Source organism: Aquarana catesbeiana, linkage group LG09, assembly GCF_042186555.1.
Source record: "Aquarana catesbeiana isolate 2022-GZ linkage group LG09, ASM4218655v1, whole genome shotgun sequence".
Taxonomy (NCBI): domain Eukaryota; kingdom Metazoa; phylum Chordata; class Amphibia; order Anura; family Ranidae; genus Aquarana; species Aquarana catesbeiana.
This window is the reverse complement of record NC_133332.1, coordinates 1480221-1501883: the sequence shown is the minus strand read 5'-3', so window position 1 is coordinate 1501883 and position 21663 is coordinate 1480221. Positions and strand designations below refer to the sequence as shown.

The following is a 21663-nucleotide window of genomic DNA, read 5'->3' as shown; positions in this document are numbered from 1 at the left end:
ATTGGAGGAATATTATTGGAGGATTATTATTGGAGGAATATTATTGGAGGATTATTATTGGAGGATTATTATTGGATGATTATGATTGGAGGGCTGTGATTGGATGATTATGATTGGAGGGCTGTGATTGGAGGATTATGATTGGATGATTATGATTGGAGGGCTGTGATTGGAGGATTATGATTGGAGGGCTGTGATTGGATGATGAAGATATCGATCGGTGAGATTTTGGGGGTAATCAGATTGTGAATCTCCGGTGACGTCGGTCTGGTTGCCATGGGAACATCATCATCAGGCTCCTCCCATCACTGAGGAGGTGTTACCCCTGACAACCAGCAGGAGATGTGATTGGTTGCTATGGTAACAGTTGATTCTCAGGAATGGGGTCATTGGTGGGATTGGGGGGTGGGTGGGGGAAGGGCTGACATCTGTTATCACAGAACGAGGAGCGGGCTCTTTAAGAAGCGCGCACCCGTTCCTTTCCGTGCGCGCACAGGCCGGCTCCTCCCACGCATGCGCAGTAAGTACGGCTTTTCATGGGGTTATGATGTTCACAGCGCCCCCAGAGGCCAATTGTTCCGTCAGATTTGGCGACCCGACACATTTTGTAACGGAAGTGACGTTCTGTCGCCGCCATCTTTCTACACCCCGCACTCGTCCACAGTAAGGATACAGTCTGAAGGCGGCTTCATCATAGAGCGGATGGAGGGACAGAGCGCCTGAGGTCACGTGACAAGAAGCCCAGCGCTCTCCCACCTTTCGGCCGTGTAGACAAAGGGCGGGGACGGAGCAGAGCGGCCCCTGGCGGTGGGAGGAGCGCAGCGGCCCCGTTTTCCTCAGATTCTCCGGAAGCCCCTCCCTTGCCCTGCCATTGGTCGGCGGGGCGGGTCGCAGTAGGTTCGGAGCGCCCCCAGGTGGTGGGAGGCCGGAAGTGCGGCGCTGTTGTCTCGGGCCGGGTAGGAGATGCGGTGATCGGAGGGGGGGCCCGGGAGGAGGAGGAGCCATGGAAGAGGGTGAGTGTCCGGTACCGGGAGGGGGGGGAGGGGACGGGGGAGGAGTCTCCGGTCTCTGATTCTACCGATCTCTCCACACACAGAACTCTACTTCCTGATCGCCCGATTCCTGCAGAGCGGACCGTGCCGGAGAGCCGCCCAGGTACTTACCGACACACCTACCGACCGACCGACACCCCACACACCGACCGACCGACCCCATCAATACCCCCCCGAGGGGCAGACAGTGACCCCCTCCCCCATCAATACCCCCCCCAAGGGGCAGATAGTGACCCCCTCCCCCATCAATACCCCCCCCAAGGGGCAGATAGTGACCCCCTCCCCCATCAATACCCCCCCGAGGGGCAGACAGTGACCCCCTCCCCCATCAATACCCCCCAGAGGGGCAGATAGTGACCCCCTCCCCCATCAATACCCCCCCGAGGGGCAGACAGTGACCCCCTCCCCCATCAATACCCCCCCGAGGGGCAGACAGTGACCCCCTCCCCCATCAATACCCCCCCAAGGGGCAGATAGTGACCCCCTCCCCCATCAATACCCCCCCCAAGGGGCAGATAGTGACCCCCTCCCCCATCAATACCCCCCCGAGGGGCAGACAGTGACCCCCTCCCCCATCAATACCCCCCAGAGGGGCAGATAGTGACCCCCTCCCCCATCAATACCCCCCAGAGGGGCAGATAGTGACCCCCTCCCCCATCAATACCCCCCAGAGGGGCAGATAGTGACCCCCTCCCCCATCAATACCCCCCAGAGGGGCAGATAGTGACCCCCTCCCCCATCAATACCCCCCAGAGGGGCAGATAGTGACCCCCTCCCCCATCAATACCCCCCAGAGGGGCAGATAGTGACCCCCTCCCCCATCAATACCCCCCAGAGGGGCAGATAGTGACCCCCTCCCCCATCAATAGACATAAATACCCCCTGAGGGGCAGATAATGGAGATGGGAAGGGGGTCCTGTCACTATCTGCCCCTCGGGGGGGTATTGATGGGGGAGGGGGGTCACTATCTGCCCCTCGGGGGGTATTGATGGGGGAGGGGGGTCACTATCTGCCCCTCGGGGGGTATTGATGGGGGAGGGGGGTCACTATCTGCCCCTCGGGGGGTATTGATGGGGGAGGGGGGTCACTATCTGCCCCTCGGGGGGGTATTGATGGGGGAGGGGGGTCACTATCTGCCCCTCGGGGGGGTATTGATGGGGGAGGGGGGTCACTATCTGCCCCTCGGGGGGGTATTGATGGGGGAGGGGGGTCACTATCTGCCCCTCGGGGGGTATTGATGGGGGGAGGGGGTCACTATCTGCCCCTCGGGGGCGTATTGATGGGGGAGGGGGGTCACTATCTGCCCCTCGGGGGCGTATTGATGGGGGAGGGGGGTCACTATCTGCCCCTCGGGGGGGGTATTGATGGGGGAGGGGGGTCACTATCTGCCCCTCGGGGGGGTATTGATGGGGGAGGGGGGTCACTATCTGCCCCTCGGGGGGTATTGATGGGGGAGGGGGGTCACTATCTGCCCCTCGGGGGGTATTGATGGGGGGAGGGGGGTCACTATCTGCCCCTCGGGGGGGTATTGATGGGGGAGGGGGTCACTATCTGCCCCTCGGGGGGTATTGATGGGGGAGGGGGTCACTATCTGCCCCTCGGGGGGGTATTGATGGGGGAGGGGGGTCACTATCTGCCCCTCGGGGGGTATTGATGGGGGAGGGGGTCACTATCTGCCCCTCGGGGGGGTATTGATGGGGGGAGGGGGTCACTATCTGCCCCTCGGGGGGGTATTGATGGGGGAGGGGGTCACTATCTGCCCCTCGGGGGGGTATTGATGGGGGAGGGGGTCACTATCTGCCCCTCGGGGGGTATTGATGGGGGAGGGGGTCACTATCTGCCCCTCGGGGGGTATTGATGGGGGAGGGGGGTCACTATCTGCCCCTCGGGGGGGTATTGATGGGGGAGGGGGGTCACTATCTGCCCCTCGGGGGGTATTGATGGGGGAGGGGGGTCACTATCTGCCCCTCGGGGGGTATTGATGGGGGAGGGGGGTCACTATCTGCCCCTCGGGGGGTATTGATGGGGGAGGGGGGTCACTATCTGCCCCTCGGGGGGTATTGATGGGGGAGGGGGGTCACTATCTGCCCCTCGGGGGGGGGTATTGATGGGGGAGGGGGGTCACTATCTGCCCCTCGGGGGGGTATTGATGGGGGAGGGGGTCACTATCTGCCCCTCGGGGGGTATTGATGGGGGAGGGGGGTCACTATCTGCCCCTCGGGGGTATTGATGGGGGAGGGGGGTCACTATCTGCCCCTCGGGGGGTATTGATGGGGGAGGGGGTCACTATCTGCCCCTCGGGGGGGTATTGATGGGGGGAGGGGGTCACTATCTGCCCCTTAGGGGGGTATATCTCTATAGATAAAGACCCCCCTCCCCCATCCCTAGGGAAAGATACCCCCCTGAGGAGCCGATAGTAGCAGAATACCCCCCCCACCTTTATCTGCCCCTCACGGGGTATCTGAGCCTAGGGGTGGGGGGTGTTTTATTAGACCCAGAGGGACAGATAATGGGGGGGGTTCACTATCTGCCCCTCAAAGGGGTATATTATTTTCTAAAGACAGGCCCCTCCCCCGTCTTTGTGGACAGATACCCCCCTGAAGGGCAAATTGATGACAGAATCCCCCTCCCCCACCTTTATCTGCCCCTCAGAAGGGTCTCTGTCCCCTGAGATGGGGGAGGGGTCTGTCATTATAAAAAGATACACCCCTGAGGGGGCAAGAGATGGTCAATACTCCACGGAGAGCAAAGAGTACATGCCCCTCCCCCCATACCTACCCCCATGAGGGGCAGATAATGGAGGGAGAAGGGGCCCTGTCACTATTTGCCCCTCGGGGGGTATCTTTCTGTAATGACACAGATACCCCTCTGAGGGGCAGATAGTGACAGGACCCCACCATCTACATAACACACCTCTATGTATATCTGCCCCTCTGAAGGGAAGCTGGATGTGTATTTACCCCTCATACCCCCTCCCCCCCTTCCTGGAGAACCCACCCTTCTCTAATACCCTGCCATAACCCCTCCCCCCCAGGACCCCTCCCCCATATCCCCCTGATGGCCCCTCCCATAGTGGTTCCTCCATTTCCCATCACATCACCTGAAGGTGAAACGCCGAATTCTGCACAGTATGGGGGGAGGGGAGACGATCCCAAAAGATCGTCCATCCAGATCAGACACAACACCGCTCCATCATATCCTGGATGCTGCCTGAACTGTCATGTCTGTCCTCTCCTCGGGGGTGGGGACTGTCTCTGTCTTCTCCTCGGGGGTGGGGGCTGTGGCTCTGTCATGTCTGTCCTCTCCTCCGGGGTGGGGACTGTCTCTGTCTTCTCCTCGGGGGTGGGGGCTGTGGCTCTGTCATGTCTGTCCTCTCCTCCGGGGTGGGGACTGTCTCTGTCTTCTCCTCGGGGGTGGGGGCTGTGGCTCTGTCATGTCTGTCCTCTCCTCCGGGGTGGGGACTGTCTCTGTCTTCTCCTCGGGGGTGGGGGCTGTGGCTCTGTCATGTCTGTCCTCTCCTCGGGGGTGGCACTGTCTGTCCTCTCCTTGGGGGTGGCACTGTCTGTCATGTCTGTCCTCTCCTTGGGGGTGGCACTGTCTGTCATGTCTGTCCTCTCCTCGGGGGTGGGGACTGTCTCTGTGATCTCCTCGGGGGTGGGGACTGTGTCTGTCCTCTCCTCGGGGGTGGGGACTGTCTGTCATGTCTGTCCTCTCCTCGGGGGTGGGGACTGTCTGTCATGTCTGTCCTCTCCTCGGGGGTGGGGACTGTGTCTGTCATGTCTGTCCTCTCCTCGGGGGTGGGGACTGTGTCTGTTATGTCTGTCCTCTGACTCTCTCTCTGTACATTTCAGGCTCTGTCGGAGGAGTTGGAGGAACACCAGGTAAGGTCGGGGAGTCATATGTGGGGATTGTGGGTAATGTGACCTCTGACCTCACTATCTCCCCTCCCCCCACAGCTCATCCCGGAGCGGCTGGACTGGCAGGGGTGTCGCCATCGGAGGACGTACTTGGATCTGGTGAGTGGGGGAGGGGGATGTAATCTATAGATCTCCTTTAATGGGGGAGGGGCTCTGATCTCCTATACATTGTATACAATCTTCATTATTTATAATCAGTACAGAGCCAAATGTTACTTTGTATTTTCATATCTGCATAGAGTGAGCTCAGGCTCCTCCCCTCCATCCTCCCTCAGTGTACAGGCTCCTCCCCTCCATCCTCCCTCAGTGTACAGGCTCCTCCCCTCCATCCTCCCTCAGTGTACAGGCTCCTCCCCTCCATCCTCCCTCAGTGTACAGGCTCCTCCCCTCCATCCTCCCTCAGTGTACAGGCTCCTCCCCTCCATCCTCCCTCAGTGTACGGGCTCCTCCCCTCCATCCTCCCTCAGTGTACAGGCTCCTCCCCCTCCATCCTCCCTCAGTGTACAGGCTCCTCCCCTCCATCCTCCCTCAGTGTACGGGCTCCTCCCATCCTCCCTCAGTGTACGGGCTCCTCCCATCCTCCCTCAGTGTACAGGCTCCTCCCCCTCCATCCTCCCTCAGTGTACGGGCTCCTCCCCTCCATCCTCCCTCAGTGTACGGGCTCCTCCCCTCCATCCTCCCTCAGTGTACAGGCTCCTCCCCTCCATCCTCCCTCAGTGTACAGGCTCCTCCCCTCCATCCTCCCTCAGTGTACAGGCTCCTCCCCTCCATCCTCCCTCAGTGTACAGGCTCCTCCCCTCCATCCTCCCTCAGTGTACAGGCTCCTCCCCCTCCATCCTCCCCCTCCATCCTCCCTCAGTGTACGGGCTCCTCCCCCTCCACCCTCCCTCAGTGTACGGGCTCCTCCCCCTCCACTCTCCCTCAGTGTACAGGCTCCTCCCCTCCATCCTCCCTCAGTGTACAGGCTCCTCCCCTCCATCCTCCATCAGTGTACAGGCTCCTCCCCCTCCATCCTCCCTCAGTGTACAGGCTCCTCCCCCTCCATCCTCCCTCAGTGTACGGGCTCCTCCCCCTCCATCCTCCCTCAGTGTACAGGCTCCTCCCCTCCATCCTCCCTCAGTGTACAGGCTCCTCCCCTCCATCCTCCATCAGTGTACAGGCTCCTCCCCCTCCATCCTCCCTCAGTGTACAGGCTCCTCCCCCTCCATCCTCCCTCAGTGTACAGGCTCCTCCCCCTCCACCCTCCCTCAGTGTACAGGCTCCTCCCCTCCATCCTCCCTCAGTGTACAGGCTCCTCCCCTCCATCCTCCATCAGTGTACAGGCTCCTCCCCTCCATCCTCCATCAGTGTACAGGCTCCTCCCCCTCCATCCTCCCTCAGTGTACAGGCTCCTCCCCCTCCACCCTCCCTCAGTGTACAGGCTCCTCCCCCTCCATCCTCCCTCAGTGTACAGGCTCCTCCCCTCCATCCTCCCTCAGTGTACGGGCTCCTCCCCCTCCTTCAGTGTACAGGCCCCTCCCCCTCCATCCTCCCTCAGTGTACAGGCCCCTCCCCCTCCATCCTCCCACAGTGTACAGGCTCCTCCCCTCCATCCTCCCTCAGTGTACGGGCTCCTCCCCCTCCTTCAGTGTACAGGCCCCTCCCCCTCCATCCTCCCACAGTGTACAGGCCCCTCCCCTCCATCCTCCCTCAGTGTACGGGCTCCTCCCCCTCCCTCAGTGTACAGGCCCCTCCCCCTCCATCCTCCCTCAGTGTACGGGCTCCTCCCCTCCATCCTCCCTCAGTGTACGGGCTCCTCCCCTCCATCCTCCCTCAGTGTACGGGCTCCTCCCCTCCATCCTCCCTCAGTGTACGGGCTCCTCCCCTCCATCCTCCCTCAGTGTACAGGCTCCTCCCCCTCCATCCTCCCTCAGTGTACGGGCTCCTCCCCTCCATCCTCCCTCAGTGTACGGGCTCCTCCCCTCCATCCTCCCTCAGTGTACGGGCTCCTCCCCTCCATCCTCCCTCAGTGTACGGGCTCCTCCCCTCCATCCTCCCTCAGTGTACGGGCTCCTCCCCTCCATCCTCCCTCAGTGTACGGGCTCCTCCCCTCCATCCTCCCTCAGTGTACGGGCTCCTCCCCTCCATCCTCCCTCAGTGTACAGGCTCCTCCCCCTCCATCCTCCCTCAGTGTACAGGCTCCTCCCCCTCCCTCAGTGTACGGGCTCCTCCCCCTCCCTCAGTGTACGGGCTCCTCCCCCTCCCTCAGTGTACGGGCTCCTCCCCCCTCCCTCAGTGTACGGGCTCCTCCCCCTCCCTCAGTGTACGGGCTCCTCCCCCTCCCTCAGTGTACGGGCTCCTCCCCCCTCCCTCAGTGTACGGGCTCCTCCCCCCTCCCTCAGTGTACGGGCTCCTCCCCCTCCACCCTCTCTGTGTAAGGCTCCTCCCCCTCCACACTCCTTCAGCGTACAGGCTCCTCCCCCTTCAGTCTACAGGCTCCTCCCCTCAACCTTCCTTTTAGCGTACAGGCTCCTCCCCCTCCCCCTCCAGCGTACAGGCTCCTCCCCCTCCAGCATACAGGCTCCTCCCCCCCTCCAGCGTACAGGCTCCTCCCCCCTCCAGCGTACAGGCTCCTCCCCCCTCCAGCGTACAGGCTCCTCCCCCCACCCTCTTTCAGCATACAGGCTCCTCCCCCTTCCTCAGCGTACAGGCTCCTCCGCCTCCACCCTCCTTCAGCGTACAGGCTCCTCCCCCCTTCCTCAGCGTACAGGCTCCTCCGCCTCCACCCTCCTTCAGCGTACAGGCTCCTCCCCCTCCACCCTTCCTCAGTGTAAGGCTCCTCCCCCTCCACCCTTCCTCAGTGTAAGGCTCCTCCCCCTCTAGTGTACAGGCGCCTCCCCCTCTAGTGTACAGGCGCCTCCCCCTCCACACCTCCAGCGTACAGGCTCCTCCCCTCCACCTTCCTTCAGTGTACTGGCTCCTCCCCCTCCATCATCCCTCTAGTGTACAGGCTCCTCCCCCTCCACCCTCTTCAGCGTACAGGCTCCTCCCCCTCCCCCTTCCTCAGCGTACAGGCTCCTCCCCCTTCCTCAGCGTACAGGCTCCTCCCCCTCCACCCTTCCTCAATGTACAGGCCCCTCCCTCTTCATCCGTCCTCAGTGTCCAGGCTCCTCCCCTTACTCTGAGGGCGGAGTGAAGAGTGTTGCAATAGAGGAGAGTTCTAGTTTGGATTTTGTGGAAGTAAAGCATTGTGGGTAGGAGGAGGCGGATTTCCTGTTCTCCTGTAGAGGGCGCCTCTGGGGGGAGGTGCTGTGGGTGTCACATGACCTCTCCAATCCTCCATTCTGCTCTCTCAGGTGGCGGCCAATTCCCACATCCCCCCCAACTACCTGCTGAAGATCTGTGAGCGGATCGGACCAATCCTAGACCAGGAGATCCCGCAGAGCGTTCCCGGCGTGCAGAGCCTCCTGGGAGTGGGGAAACAATCCTTACTGCGCAGAGCGAAAGGTAACCAATGGGAGGGGCAGAGACACATTACTGGAGGAAATCTCCCATTGTGGGAGGGGCAGAGACACATTACTGGAGGAAATCTCCTCATTGTGGGAGGGGCAGAGACACATTACTGGGGGAAATCTCCCCATTGTGGGAGGGGCAGAGACACATTACTGGGGGAAATCTCCCCATTGTGGGAGGGGCAGAGACACATTACTGGTGGAAATCTCCTCATTGTGGGAGGGGCAGAGACACATTACTGGGGGAAATCTCCTCATTGTGGGAGGGGCAGAGACACATTACTGGGGGAAATCTCCTCATTGTGGGAGGGGCAGAGACACATTACTGGAGGAAATCTCCCCATTGTGGGAGGGGGCAGAGACACATTACTGGAGGAAATCTCCTCATTGTGGGAGGGGCAGAGACACATTACTGGAGGAAATCTCCTCATTGTGGGAGGGGCAGAGACACATTACTGGAGGAAATCTCCCCATTGTGGGAGGGGCAGAGACACATTACTGGAGGAAATCTCCTCATTGTGGGAGGGGCAGAGACACATTACTGGAGGAAATCTCCTCATTGTGGGAGGGGCAGAGACACATTACTGGAGGAAATCTCCTCATTGTGGGAGGGGCAGAGACACATTACTGGGGGAAATCTCCTCATTGTGGGAGGGGCAGAGACACATTACTGGAGGAAATCTCCCCATTGTGGGAGGGGCAGAGACACATTACTGGAGGAAATCTCCTCATTGTGGGAGGGGCAGAGACACATTGACTCGAGAACTGGAGGAAATCTCCTCATTGTGGGAGGGGGCAGAGACACATTACTGGAGGAAATCTCCTCATTGTGGGAGGGGCAGAGACACATTACTGGAGGAACTCTCCTCATTGTGGGAGGGGCAGAGACACATTACTGGAGGAAATCTCCCCATTGTGGGAGGGGCAGAGACACATTACTGGAGGAAATCTCCTCATTGTGGGAGGGGCAGAGACACATTACTGAGAAATCTCCTCATTGTGGGAGGGGCAGAGACACATTACTGGAGGAAATCTCCCCATTGTGGGAGGGGCAGAGACACATTACTGGAGGAAATCTCCTCATTGTGGGAGGGGCAGAGACACATTACTGGAGGAAATCTCCCCATTGTGGGAGGGGCAGAGACACATTACTGGAGGAAATCTCCCCATTGTGGGAGGGGCAGAGACACATTACTGGAGGAAATCTCATTGTGGGAGGGGCAGAGACACATTACTGGAGGAAATCTCCTCATTGTGGGAGGGCAGAGACACATTACTGGAGGAAATCTCCTCATTGTGGGAGGGGCAGAGACACATTACTGGAGGAAATCTCCTCATTGTGGGAGGGGCAGAGACACATTACTGTGGAAATCTCCTCATTGTGGGAGGGGCAGAGGACACATTATTGGAGGAAATCTCCTCATTGTGGGAGGGGCAGAGACACATTATTGGAGGAAATCTCCTCATTGTGGGAGGGGCAGAGACACATTATTGGTGGAAATCTCCTCATTGTGGGAGGGGCAGAGACACATTACTGGAGGAAATCTCCCCATTGTGGGAGGGGCAGAGACACATTACTGGAGGAAATCTCATTGTGGAGGGGCAGAGACACATTACTGGGGGAAATCTCCTCATTGTGGGAGGGGCAGAGACACATTATTGAGGAAATCCCGCCCACCGATGATAACTTAGATTGTGATGATTTCAGCCTTCGGAGGACTTTCAGTTCCTCATAAATGTGATTTTCTGTCTCTACAGACTGCAGGAACTCTCCATGGAAACCCTCCACATACGCAGCTCTACACAGGGGCCGGCCCCCGGAACTCCCCTCCAACTACGGAAGACAGATCAGTGTTGGTAGGTCGCATCGCACACTATACCTGGGAATGTTAGTAAATAGGAGGGAAAAACATCCAGATCAGAAGACTTTGCTGGTCTGAAAATTCTCTTTTTTGCTTCCCTGAGCAATAAACCCCTCCCAGAGCCGCTGGAGGGGGGGGAGAGAGCCGGTGGGGGGGGGAGAGAGCCGCTGGGGGGGGGGGGGGAGAGCCGCTGGGGGGGGGGGAGAGAGAGACGGTGGGGGGGGGGAGAGCCGCTGGGGGGGGGGGAGAGCCGCTGGGGGGGGGGGGAGAGAGCCGCTGGAGGCTGCGGGGAGAGAGAGACGGTGGGGGGAGAGAGAGCCGCTGGAGGCTGCGGGGGGGGAGAGAGCCGGTGGGGGGGGGAGAGAGCCGCTGGGGGGGAGAGAGAGCCGCTGGAGGCTGCGGGGAGAGAGAGCCGCTGGGGGGAGAGAGAGCCGCTGGAGGCCTGCGGGGAGAGAGAGCCTCTGGAGGCTGCGGGGGGAGAGAGCCGCTGGGGGGGAGAGAGAGCCCTCTGGAGGCTGCGGGGGGAGAGAGCCGCTGGAGGCTGCGGGGAGAGAGAGCCGCTGGAGGCTGCGGGGAGAGAGAGCCGCTGGGGGAGAGTGAGCCGCTGGAGGCTGCGGGGAGAGAGAGCCGCTGGAGGCTGCGGGGGAGAGAGAGCCGCTGGAGGCTGCGGGGAGAGAGAGCCGCTGGGGGGAGAGAGAGCCGCTGGAGGCTGCGGGGAGAGAGCCTCTAGAGGCTGCGGGGGGGAGAGAGCCGCTGGGGGGAGAGAGAGCCGCTGGAGGCTGCGGGGAGAGAGAGCCGCTGGGGGGAGAGAGAGCCGCTGGAGGCTGCGGGGGAGAGAGCCTCTAGAGGCTGCGGGGGGAGAGAGCCGCTGGAGGCTGCGGGGAGAGAGAGCCGCTGGAGGCTGCGGGGAGAGAGAGCCGCTGGGGGGAGAGAGAGCCGCTGGAGGCTGCGGGGAGAGAGAGCCGCTGGGGGGGAGAGAGCCGCTGGAGGCTGCGGGGAGAGAGAGCCGCTGGAGGCTGCGGGGAGAGAGAGCCGCTGGAGGCTGCGGGGAGAGAGAGCCGCTGGGGGGAGAGTGAGCCGCTGGAGGCTGCGGGGAGAGAGAGCCGCTGGAGGCTGCGGGGAGAGAGAGCCGCTGGGGGGAGAGTGAGCCGCTGGAGGCTGCGGGGAGAGAGAGCCGCTGGAGGCTGCGGGGAGAGAGAGCCGCTGGGGGGAGAGTGAGCCGCTGGAGGCTGCGGGGAGAGAGAGCCGCTGGAGGGCTGCGGGGAGAGAGAGCCGCTGGGGGGAGAGTGAGCCGCTGGAGGCTGCGGGGAGAGAGAGCCGCTGGGGGGAGAGTGAGCCGCTGGAGGCTGCGGGGAGAGAGAGCCGCTGGGGGGGAGAGTGAGCCGCTGGAGGCTGCGGGGAGAGAGAGCCGCTGGGGGGAGAGTGAGCCGCTGGAGGCTGCGGGGAGAGAGAGCCGCTGGGGGGACAGAGAGCCTCTGGAGGCTGCGGGGAGAGAGAGACGGTGGGGGGGGAGAGAGCCGCTGGAGGCTGCGGGGAGAGAGAGACGCTGGAGGCTGCGGGGAGAGAGAGACGGTGGGGGGGGAGAGAGCCCGCTGGAGGCTGCGGGGAGAGAGAGACGCTGGAGGCTGCGGGGAGAGAGAGCCGCTGGAGGCTGCGGGGAGAGAGAGACGGTGGGGGGGGAGAGAGCCGCTGGAGGCTGCGGGGGAGAGAGAGACGGTGGGGGGGGAGAGAGCCGCTGGAGGCTTGCGGGGAGAGAGAGACGCTGGAGGCTGCGGGGAGAGAGAGACGGTGGGGGGGGGAGAGAGCCGCTGGAGGCTGCGGGGAGAGAGAGACGCTGGAGGCTGCGGGAGAGAGAGCCGCTGGAGGCTGCGGGGAGAGAGAGACGGTGGGGGGGGAGAGAGCCGCTGGGGGGAGAGAGAGCCGCTGGAGGCTGCGGGGAGAGAGAGCCTCTGGGGGGAGAGAGAGCCGCTGGAGGCTGCGGGGAGAGAACCAACTGGGGGGGTGGGGAGGGAGAGAGAGTTGCTGGAGGGGGGGAGTGCCGCTGGGGCAGAGAGAGCCACTGGGGGGGAAGTTATGGGGAGGCAGGAGGAGCCACATTGGGATCGGTAGCGGAGCCGGTGGGAGCGGGTCATGCAGGGAGATTTCCCGCACGGCTCCGGTGTGAACTTCTCTATGACAATTCTGGGATCACATGGGGGGGGGGGGAAACTGCATGCGATTCGGAGAGGAATCTCATCGCATTTCTGTTCAAATCGCATGCAAGTCTTTGCATTGCAATTTGTGCCTTCATTATGTATGGACGCAAATTGCACCACAAATTATCAGGAGCGTTGTCACGAGTACTGGTAATAATACTTGGCATCGGTGTATCCTTACCCGGGACTGGGGGGGTGGGTAAGGGGGGGGGTGGGGTGGCACATTCACAAAGCCAGAAGAGTGACCCATTCTGAGTGGAGACAATAATACTGACCTGCTCTTCATCCAGGCTGATTGATCCCTATAGGGGTGTCCTGTGACCCTTCACCCGGGTACTGAGCTTTACCACCCCTCTAAAAAGGGATCTGCAGTGGTTTGCGGGTTTTCAGATGTCATTTCTTTTCTCTTGTTATAATACATTTGGCACGCGGTTGCGGAGTGATTCCGCGGACTTCAATGGGCGCATTTATTAAGCAGCACCTCCTGCCAAATGCAAAAACGATGAATTACATTTGTTGCGTCACGCCCCCCCCCCCAGCGCCACGCTCCCCCCCCCCAGCGCCACGCTCCCCCGCAGCATCACGGCCCCCGCAGTGTGTCAGACCTGAGCGGCCGCCATGTTCATTTCCAGGCAGGTGGTTGGGGGAGGTGAAAACGCAGATCATCCGCCTGAAAGGGGCCAAAAATCTTCTTCATTCTGTCATTATTCTCGCCCTCCGGCGGCCGCACCGATCTCTGCTGTGTTTTATCACTTTGTTTTTTGAAGATTTATTTTCTGAAAGTAAAAAGTTTTTTCCATTTTGTAATTTGCAGCGAAATCGGCGTCCTCTAGATCTCTGACCGGCTGCTCCCGCTTCCAGTACATCTTCCCCTCCTCCTCCTATCAGCACATGAAGATGCACCGGAGGATTCTGGGTCACCTTTCCTCCGTCTACTGCGTGGCCTTCGATCGGAGTGGGCGGAGAATCTTCACGGTGAGTTCGGTCAATAAAACACGGAATGTTGTGAGAACGGATCTCAGGAATTGTGTTGGGAGTTAAAACCAAACGTTCGGTAAGATCTCTCATTGGTTGGTTCTGATTGTTCACCGTCTCTCCCCGGCAGGGCTCAGACGATTGTCTGGTGAAGATTTGGGCCACAGATGATGGCAGACTCCTCTCCACACTGCGCGGTCACTCGGCAGAGATCTCTGACATGGCGGTGAACTATGAGAACACACTGGTGGCCGCCGGCAGTTGTGACAAGGTGGTCCGTGTGTGGTGCCTGCGGACGTGTGCTCCCATCGCGGTCCTGCAAGGACACACGGCGTCCATTACTTCCATACAGGTAACATTCCCGCATTCGGGGTCAGGTGATCGATCATTTATAAACTATCCGGCCCTCCATGAGTTATACTCTTCTTACCTGCACTGCCTCACCGCTCCTTCCCACGCGGCTACTTCCTCCGCCAATCCTTTCCCCGCCGCTCCTTTCCCCGCCGCTCCTTTCCCCGCCGCTCCTTTCCCCGCCGCTCCTTTCCCCGCCGCTCCTTTCCCCGCCGCTCCTTTCCCCGCCGCTCCTTTCCCCGCCGCTCCTTTCCCCGCCGCTCCTTTCCCCGCCGCTCCTTTCCCCGCCGCTCCTTTCCCCGCTGCTCCTTCCCACACGGCTACTTCCTCCGCCAATCCTTCCTCCACTGCTCCTTTCCCCGCCGCTCCTTGCTCTGCCAATCCTTCCTCCACTGCTCCTTTCCCCGCTGCTCCTTTCCCCGCTGCTCCTTCCCACGCCACTCCTTCCTCCGCCGCTCCTTTCCCCTCCGCTCCTTTCCCCTCCGCTCCTTTCTCCTCCACTCCTTTCCCCGCCGCTCCTTTCCCCGCCGCTCCTTCCTCCGCCGCTCCTTTCCCCTCCGCTCCTTTCCCCTCCGCTCCTTTCCCCTCCGCTCCTTTCCACGCCGCTCCTTTCCACGCCGCTCCTTCCCACGCCGCTCCTTCCCACGCCGCTCCTTCCCACGCCGCTCCTTCCCACGCCGCTCCTTCCCACGCCGCTCCTTCCCCCCGCCGCTCCTTCCCCCGCCGCTCCTTCCCCCGCCGCTCCTTCCTTTCCTACTGGATTCCAAAATAATGGAAGTGGGTCGATCAGGCGGCGGACAGTGTGGGTCGGTAGGGAATCGGGCGGGCGGTGTGGGTCAGGCGGATGGTGGGAGTCAGAGTACGGCAGAGTGCAGTTGTGCGTCGGTAGGGCGACGGACAGTGTGGGTCGGTAGGGAGGCGGACGGTGTGGGTCGGTAGGTAGAGAGGCGGGCGGTGTGGGTCGGTAGAGAGGCGGACGGTGTGGGTCGGTAGAGAGGCGGGCGGTGTGGGTCGGTAGGTAGAGAGGCGGGCGGTGTGGGTCGGTAGAGAGGCGGGCGGTGTGGGTAGGTAGGGAGGCGGGCGGCGTGGGTCGGTAGAGAGGCGGACGGTGTGGGTCGGTAGAGAGGCGGACGGTGTGGGTCGGTAGGGAGGCGGGCGGTGTGGGTCGGTAGAGAGGCGGGCGGTGTGGGTCGGTAGAGAGGCGGACGGTGTGGGTCGGTAGAGAGGCGGGCGGTGTGGGTCGGTAGAGAGGCGGGCGGTGTGGGTCGGTAGAGAGGCGGACGGTGTGGGTCGGTAGAGAGGCGGGCGGTGTGGGTCGGTAGAGAGGCGGGCGGTGTGGGTCGGTAGAGAGGCGGACGGTGTGGGTCGGTAGAGAGGCGGACGGCGTGGGTCGGTAGGGAGGCGGACGGCGTGGGTCGGTAGAGAGGCGGGCGGTGTGGGTCGGTAGGGAGGCGGGCGGTGTGGGTCGGTAGGGAGGCGGGCGGTGTGGGTCGGTAGGGAGGCGGGCGGTGTGGGTCGGTAGAGAGGCGGACGGTGTGGGTCGGTAGAGAGGCGGGCGGTGTGGGTCGGTAGAGAGGCGGACGGCGTGGGTCGGTAGGGAGGCGGACGGTGTGGGTCGGTAGAGAGGCGGACGGTGTGGGTCGGTAGAGAGGCGGGCGGTGTGGGTCGGTAGAGATGCGGGCGGTGTGGGTCGGTAGAGATGCGGGCGGTGTGGGTCGGTAGAGAGGCGGGCGGTGTGGGTCGGTAGAGAGGCGGGCGGTGTGGTTCGGTAGAGAGGCGGGCGGTGTGGGTCGGTAGGGAGGCGGGCGGTGCGGGTCGGTAGAGAGGCGGGCGGTGTGGGTCGGTAGAGAGGCGGGCGGTGTGGGTCGGTAGGGAGGCGGGCGGTGTGGGTCGGTAGAGAGGCGGGCGGTGTGGGTCGGTAGAGAGGCGGGCGGTGTGGGTCGGTAGAGAGGCGGACGGTGTGGGTCGGTAGAGAGGCGGGCGGTGTGGGTCGGTAGAGAGGCGGACGGTGTGGGTCGGTAGAGAGGCGGACGGTGTGGGTCGGTAGAGAGGCGGACGGTGTGGGTCGGTAGAGAGGCGGGCGGTGTGGGTCGGTAGAGAGGCGGGCGGTGTGGGTCGGTAGAGAGGCGGGCGGTGTGGGTCGGTAGAGAGGCGGGCGGTGTGGGTCGGTAGGGAGGCGGGCGGTGCGGACGGTGTGGGTCGGTAGAGAGGCGGGCGGTGTGGGTCGGTAGAGAGGCGGGCGGTGTGGGTCGGTAGAGAGGCGGGCGGTGTGGGTCGGTAGAGAGGCGGACGGTGTGGGTCGGTAGAGAGGCGGGCGGTGTGGGTCGGTAGAGAGGCGGACGGTGTGGGTCGGTAGAGAGGCGGACGGTGTGGGTCGGTAGAGAGGCGGGCGGTGTGGGTCGGTAGAGAGGCGGGCGGTGTGGGTCGGTAGGGAGGCGGGCGGTGTGGGTCGGTAGGGAGGCGGGCGGTGTGGGTCGGTAGAGAGGCGGGCGGTGTGGTTCGGTAGAGAGGCGGGCGGTGTGGGTCGGTAGGGAGGCGGGCGGTGTGGGTCGGTAGGGAGGCGGGCGGTGTGGGTCGGTAGAGAGGCGGGCGGTGTGGGTCGGTAGAGAGGCGGGCGGTGTGGGTCGGTAGAGAGGCGGGCGGTGTGGGTCGGTAGGGAGGCGGGCGGTGTGGGTCGGTAGAGAGGCAGACGGTGTAGTAAACAGTTTACTATGCTTCACTTATGAAGCCGGATTTCATCTGCTGCAGGGGAGAACTACAGGGGATCGGTTACAGTAGATGCCGCCCCTTCTGTCCAGATTCCACTTCATTCGGCTTGTCAGGGGCACAGCTTAAAGTTGTTCCTTCCCTGGGCCTGTCTGTATATTTGGAAGGAGTAGTCCGAGGGTCGGCAAGGAAGGGACTTACCTGTCACCTCCCTTCATAGACGGGTTGCTTCCTATTGACTGATTGCCGGCCCCGCTCTGGAGGAATGTTGGTTGGAAATGGCTGATCAGAAAGATCATTGGTGCCGTGCCGCTGGTTTTGCCAAGTGATGTTGGCTTCAGAACCATGCAGGTTACGGTGAAATGGGAGGTGAACTAGTCACAGCTCAGGGATCCCCTATTGACCTCTAGAGGAACCATGCTGGAGAATGCCTGTCAGATTGTCAGGTTTTACTGCGGCCTAAAGGGGGAGAGGACTCCGGCAAACAGAAAACTATAGTTCAGTATAGAGCATAGTTATAAACAGAGGGGGGTGGGACCTGTGTGCCTCAATGGATCCCAAGAAATGCACTTTACGGGAAGTCCAAAAATCCAATTTTTCATTTGTCATTCATTGGGGGACACAGAAACTCGGAGACTGTCGGAATGTCCAAAAGCTATCCCTCTGAGGGATTGGGGGAACAGCAACAAAACAGGCCCACAACAAGCAGAACTGGGGACTGTCTGCAGAGCCGCATGAAGGACCTTACAGCCAACGTCCACCATGTAGAACTTGGAGAACACGGGAACAGAAGACCAGATCTAGGGAACAGTAGCCTGATGCTGAGAAGTCTAGGAAGCTCTCACAGATCTGGTAGAGTTCATCTTGACCGGAAACGGTAGAACGAGAACCTTGGACTGTAAGCTTGGACAATGGTCTGTCCTGAGCCGCCGACAGATGATGCAATGTGAAGCTGGTTCATCTTTACTGGGAACATCAGGGAAGACAAAACTCTCTTGGGTAGGAAGGAAGTTCCCAGAACCAGACAAAACTCTTTGTAGGATAAGGTCCTCCTAGGACACTAGCAAATGACTGAGGCATGCTGGGAGTAGGAGGGGGTTCTACTGAACTGGCCCACAATTCTTCTCTTTATTTAGTGTCCAGTTCTCCTGTGGGTGGCATTATAACCCGACAGTCTCTGAATTTCTGTGTCCCTCAATGAGGAAGAAAGAAATGGGATTTGTATTTCTGAAGTTTATTTCTTTTTCTTTTTGGTGCTTTTTCTGCTTTTAGCTGAAAATTGATTGTTGAAGAGAACCTGTCCCTGTTATTGAGCAAAGTTCCTTTTCTCCCTCCTCCCCTCTGATTGGTGTCTTTCTCTTGTCAGTTCTGCCCCTGTACAAATAGGAAAACTCGATACCTCACATCTACTGGTGCTGATGGGGCCATCTGCTTCTGGCAGTGCAATGTCGACACCATGACCTTCAAGTAAGTCCGCCGCGTTGAAGTGAATTCTGCTGATTATTATGACATATACCTTTTATTCTATATCCAATGATGTCGTCATCTCTGGGTCTCTGTGCTTCTCTATACAATGCAGGCAGATCATGGCTGGTGGGAGGGGCCAGCAGGGTGCTGCACAGTGCCACTGCAAAGGGATCATTTTGTTATTTGCCCCGGAGTTGGGCTTTAAAGTGATTGTAAACCTTTACATACACCCAGTGAAGTGACTGGCCTCAGGTGATACACAGAGATAAAACAAATACCAATTTTTTTATTTTATTTTTGGATACTAATGAAGCGGATTCTGTACTCGGGTGCTAATCAGAGATCAATGTTCCTCTCGTCTCTGTACAGCGATCGTCCAGTGAAATTCGCAGAGCGGTCGCGGCCCGGCGTTCAGATCTCCTGCTCCTCCTTTAGCTCAGGTAAGGATTGGGGCTGTGAACATTGGTGGGGGGGAGGGGGGGAGGGGGAGGGGTTGGTGCTTGTCCTGCCAAGCCTTATAAACTATTCAGATAATCTACCCGTCGCCTGTACTATGAACGCCTCATTAGAGAACGTTCGACCACTCAGGATCCCACCATAAACTTCAGACATCAATGCAAAGTAATCGGAGTGAAGTCGTTTCCAGGTCCAAAAAGAAGCAGAACTCCAAAGTTTCTGGTACTCGGAGGTCCCCTTAAAGTGATAGTAACCTGGTGTCCCCCATAGAACACACATGGAGGGTGGGAGCTTTACCACCTACACACTGCACATGTGCGTCACTGGGGCGGCGGATGCTCAGAATACGTTCCCAGAACAGAGACCGCGCCGTCACACAGCTCTGGGTCACCAGTAATGATCGGGAGGTGGTGGGATCGGCTCCCTATCATGTGATTACTGATCCTTCTCCCCCCCCCGGGGTGTACAGACCTTATGAAAGGGATGCTGGGACTGGACAGCAAGGAGTTAAAAACAATTAAAATAATAATAAGAAGAGATAATATGCTGTGTGCAGTGATAGGTCGCTTTCCTCCTCCTCCTCCTCCCAGTCCCCATCGGTTCTGTATGCTCCTCCCTCTTCTGGGTGCCTCCCATAGCAAGCCAGGTGCTAAAGAGTCACCTGTACATTCACCCTGCTGTTGGGTCCCGCCCCAGGCTATGTGCATCCACAGACACACACAGCGCCAGTAAGCCACCGCCCCATTCTCTCCTCAGAGTTTCTCCTCTGAAACCAGAAAGTGAGGGGAGCAATGCTGGAGCTGGGGACACCTCTATAGAGGTGACATGGGGGCCAGGTAAGTGTTTAGAGATGGGAAGGTGGGGAATGAGCCTGATGCTGTAATATCATAATACATAACATCTCCAATCTCAAAATTATAAACTGGGAACAATGGCCGGCTTGATTTATAAATGTTGAATGGACCCCCAGATCAGAATAACGAGCTGAAGAAGCAAAAGACTTCTGGAACAAAAGCCGGGTCTCCTGCTTCTTCCATTGACTTGTGTTGGACATCTGCTGTCCTGGGAACCCCGGCTTACTATGCAGGAGAGCAGTTCCCAAACACCCCCACCATATCCTCCTTAATGTCTTTTACATTCAGAAGACCTTGTAGTCAAGGGTCAGTTTTAAGACACTTCTCATGTCTATAATTCAGATTAGACGTTTGAATCTGGCTGCTGAGAGAAGAATTTGGGCGTCAAAAAGAAGAACTGGCTCACACTGGCGCCAAAAAGAAGAGCTGGCTCATATGTTGAGCACCACAAAGAAGAGCTGGCTCACACCTTGGATGCCAAAAAGAAGAGCTGGCTTACATGTTGGGCACCAAAAAGAAGACCTGGTTTGTTGGGCGCCATAAAGAAGACCTGGATTGTTGGGCGCCATAAAGAAGACCTGGATTGTTGGGCGCCATAAAGAAGACCTGGATTGTTGGGCGCCATAAAGAAGACCTGGCTCGTTGGTCGCCATAAAGAAGACCTGGCTCGTTGGTCGCCATAAAGAAGACCTGGCTCGTTGGTCGCCATAAAGAAGACCTGGCTCGTTGGGCGCCATAAAGAAGACCTGGCTCGTTGGGCGCCATAAAGAAGACCTGGCTCGTTGGGCGCCATAAAGAAGACCTGGCTCGTTGGGTGCCATAAAGAAGACCTGGCTCGTTGGGTGCCATAAAGAAGACCTGGCTCACGTTGGTCACCATAAAGAAGACCTGGCTCACGTTGGGCGCTAAAAAGAAGACCTGGCTCACACGTTGGGCCTCATGTTGGAAGCGCCAATAAAAAGGCCTGACTTAACATCTGCGTTCCAATTCATCCGAATTGGTGTTTAGTGGGGTTAAAGTCAGGACTCTGTGCAGGACACTTGAGTTCGTCCACCCCAAACTGGTCACCCCATGTCTTTAGGGAGCTGGCTTTGTAGATCGGGAGGGGGCACAGTTATGGTGGAACAGAAAAAGAACATAGATGTATTTTTTCCTGTAAGATGCATTTGCTTGATGGGTGGTGTTGAGGCAGTAAATTACAGGCTGACATTGTTCATGACTTTTCTCTTCTCCTGTCTCAGGTGGGATGTTCATAGCTACAGGCAGCACAGATCACATCATCAGAATATATTATCTGGGCTCCGAAGAACCTGAGAAGATTGCTGAGCTGGAGGGCCATGTGGTAAGATGATATATTGAGAACATGTTATGTGCTAATATAGAGTGATCCCGCCCCCCCCTCTGTGTAGAGGGATCCCGCCCCGCCCTCTGTGTAGAGGGATCCCGCCCCGCCCTCTGTGTAGAGGGATCCCGCCCCGCCCTCTGTGTAGAGGGATCCCGCCCCGCCCTCTGTGTAGAGGGATCCCGCCCTCTGTGTAGAGGGATCCCGCCCCGCCCTCTGTGTAGAGTGATCCCGCCCTCTGTGTAGAGGGATCCCGCCCCGCCCTCTGTGTAGAGGGATCCCGCCCCGCCCTCTGTGTAGAGGGATCCGCCCCGCCCTCTGTGTAGAGGGATCCGCCCCGCCCTCTGTGTAGAGGAATCCCGCCCCGCCCTCTGTGTAGAGGGATCCCGCCCCGCCCTCTGTGTAGAGGGATCCCGCCCCGCCCTCTGTGTAGAGGGATCCCGCCCCGCCCTCTGTGTAGAGGGATCCCGCCCCGCCCTCTGTGTAGAGTGATCCCGCCCTCTGTGTAGAGGGATCCCGCCCCCCCCCTGTGTAGAGTGATCCCGCCCCCCCCTCTGTGTAGAGGGATCCCACCCCCCCTCTGTGTAGAGGGATCCCGCCCCGCCCTCTGTGTAGAGTGATCCCGCCCCCCCTCTGTGTAGAGGGATTCCGCCCCGCCCATGTGTAGAGGGATCCCGCCCCCTCTGTGTAGAGGGATCCCGCCCCCCCCTCTGTGTAGAGGGATCCGTCCCACCCCACCCTCTGTGTAGAGGGATCCCGCCCCCCCTCTGTGTAGAGGGATCCCGCCCCCCCTCTGTGTAGAGGGATCCCGCCCCCCCTCTGTGTAGAGGGATCCCGCCCCGCCCTCTGTGTAGAGGGATCCCGCCCCGCCCTCTGTGTAGAGTGATCCCGCCCCCCCCTCTGTGTAGAGGGATCCCGCCCCCCCCTCTGTGTAGAGTGATCCCGCCCCCCCCTCTGTGTAGAGGGATCCCGCCCCCCCTCTGTGTAGAGTGATC

General features: G+C 60.0%; 1 protein-coding gene across 1 annotated transcript in view; it reads left to right on the top strand.

The window, feature by feature from the left end:
* Nucleotides 1-907: 907 nt before the first annotated feature.
* Nucleotides 908-21663, top strand: part of BRWD3 (bromodomain and WD repeat domain containing 3) — a gene marked incomplete in the record, with an annotated part of 101270 nt that continues 80514 nt past the window's right edge. Inside the window, 11 exon segments of the mRNA XM_073598049.1 lie at nucleotides 908-1013; nucleotides 1097-1155; nucleotides 4904-4933; nucleotides 5009-5068; nucleotides 8305-8455; nucleotides 10219-10317; nucleotides 13332-13492; nucleotides 13623-13844; nucleotides 17916-18016; nucleotides 18386-18456; nucleotides 20568-20668. Of these exon segments, the coding sequence (XP_073454150.1) occupies nucleotides 1004-1013; nucleotides 1097-1155; nucleotides 4904-4933; nucleotides 5009-5068; nucleotides 8305-8455; nucleotides 10219-10317; nucleotides 13332-13492; nucleotides 13623-13844; nucleotides 17916-18016; nucleotides 18386-18456; nucleotides 20568-20668 (1065 nt within the window).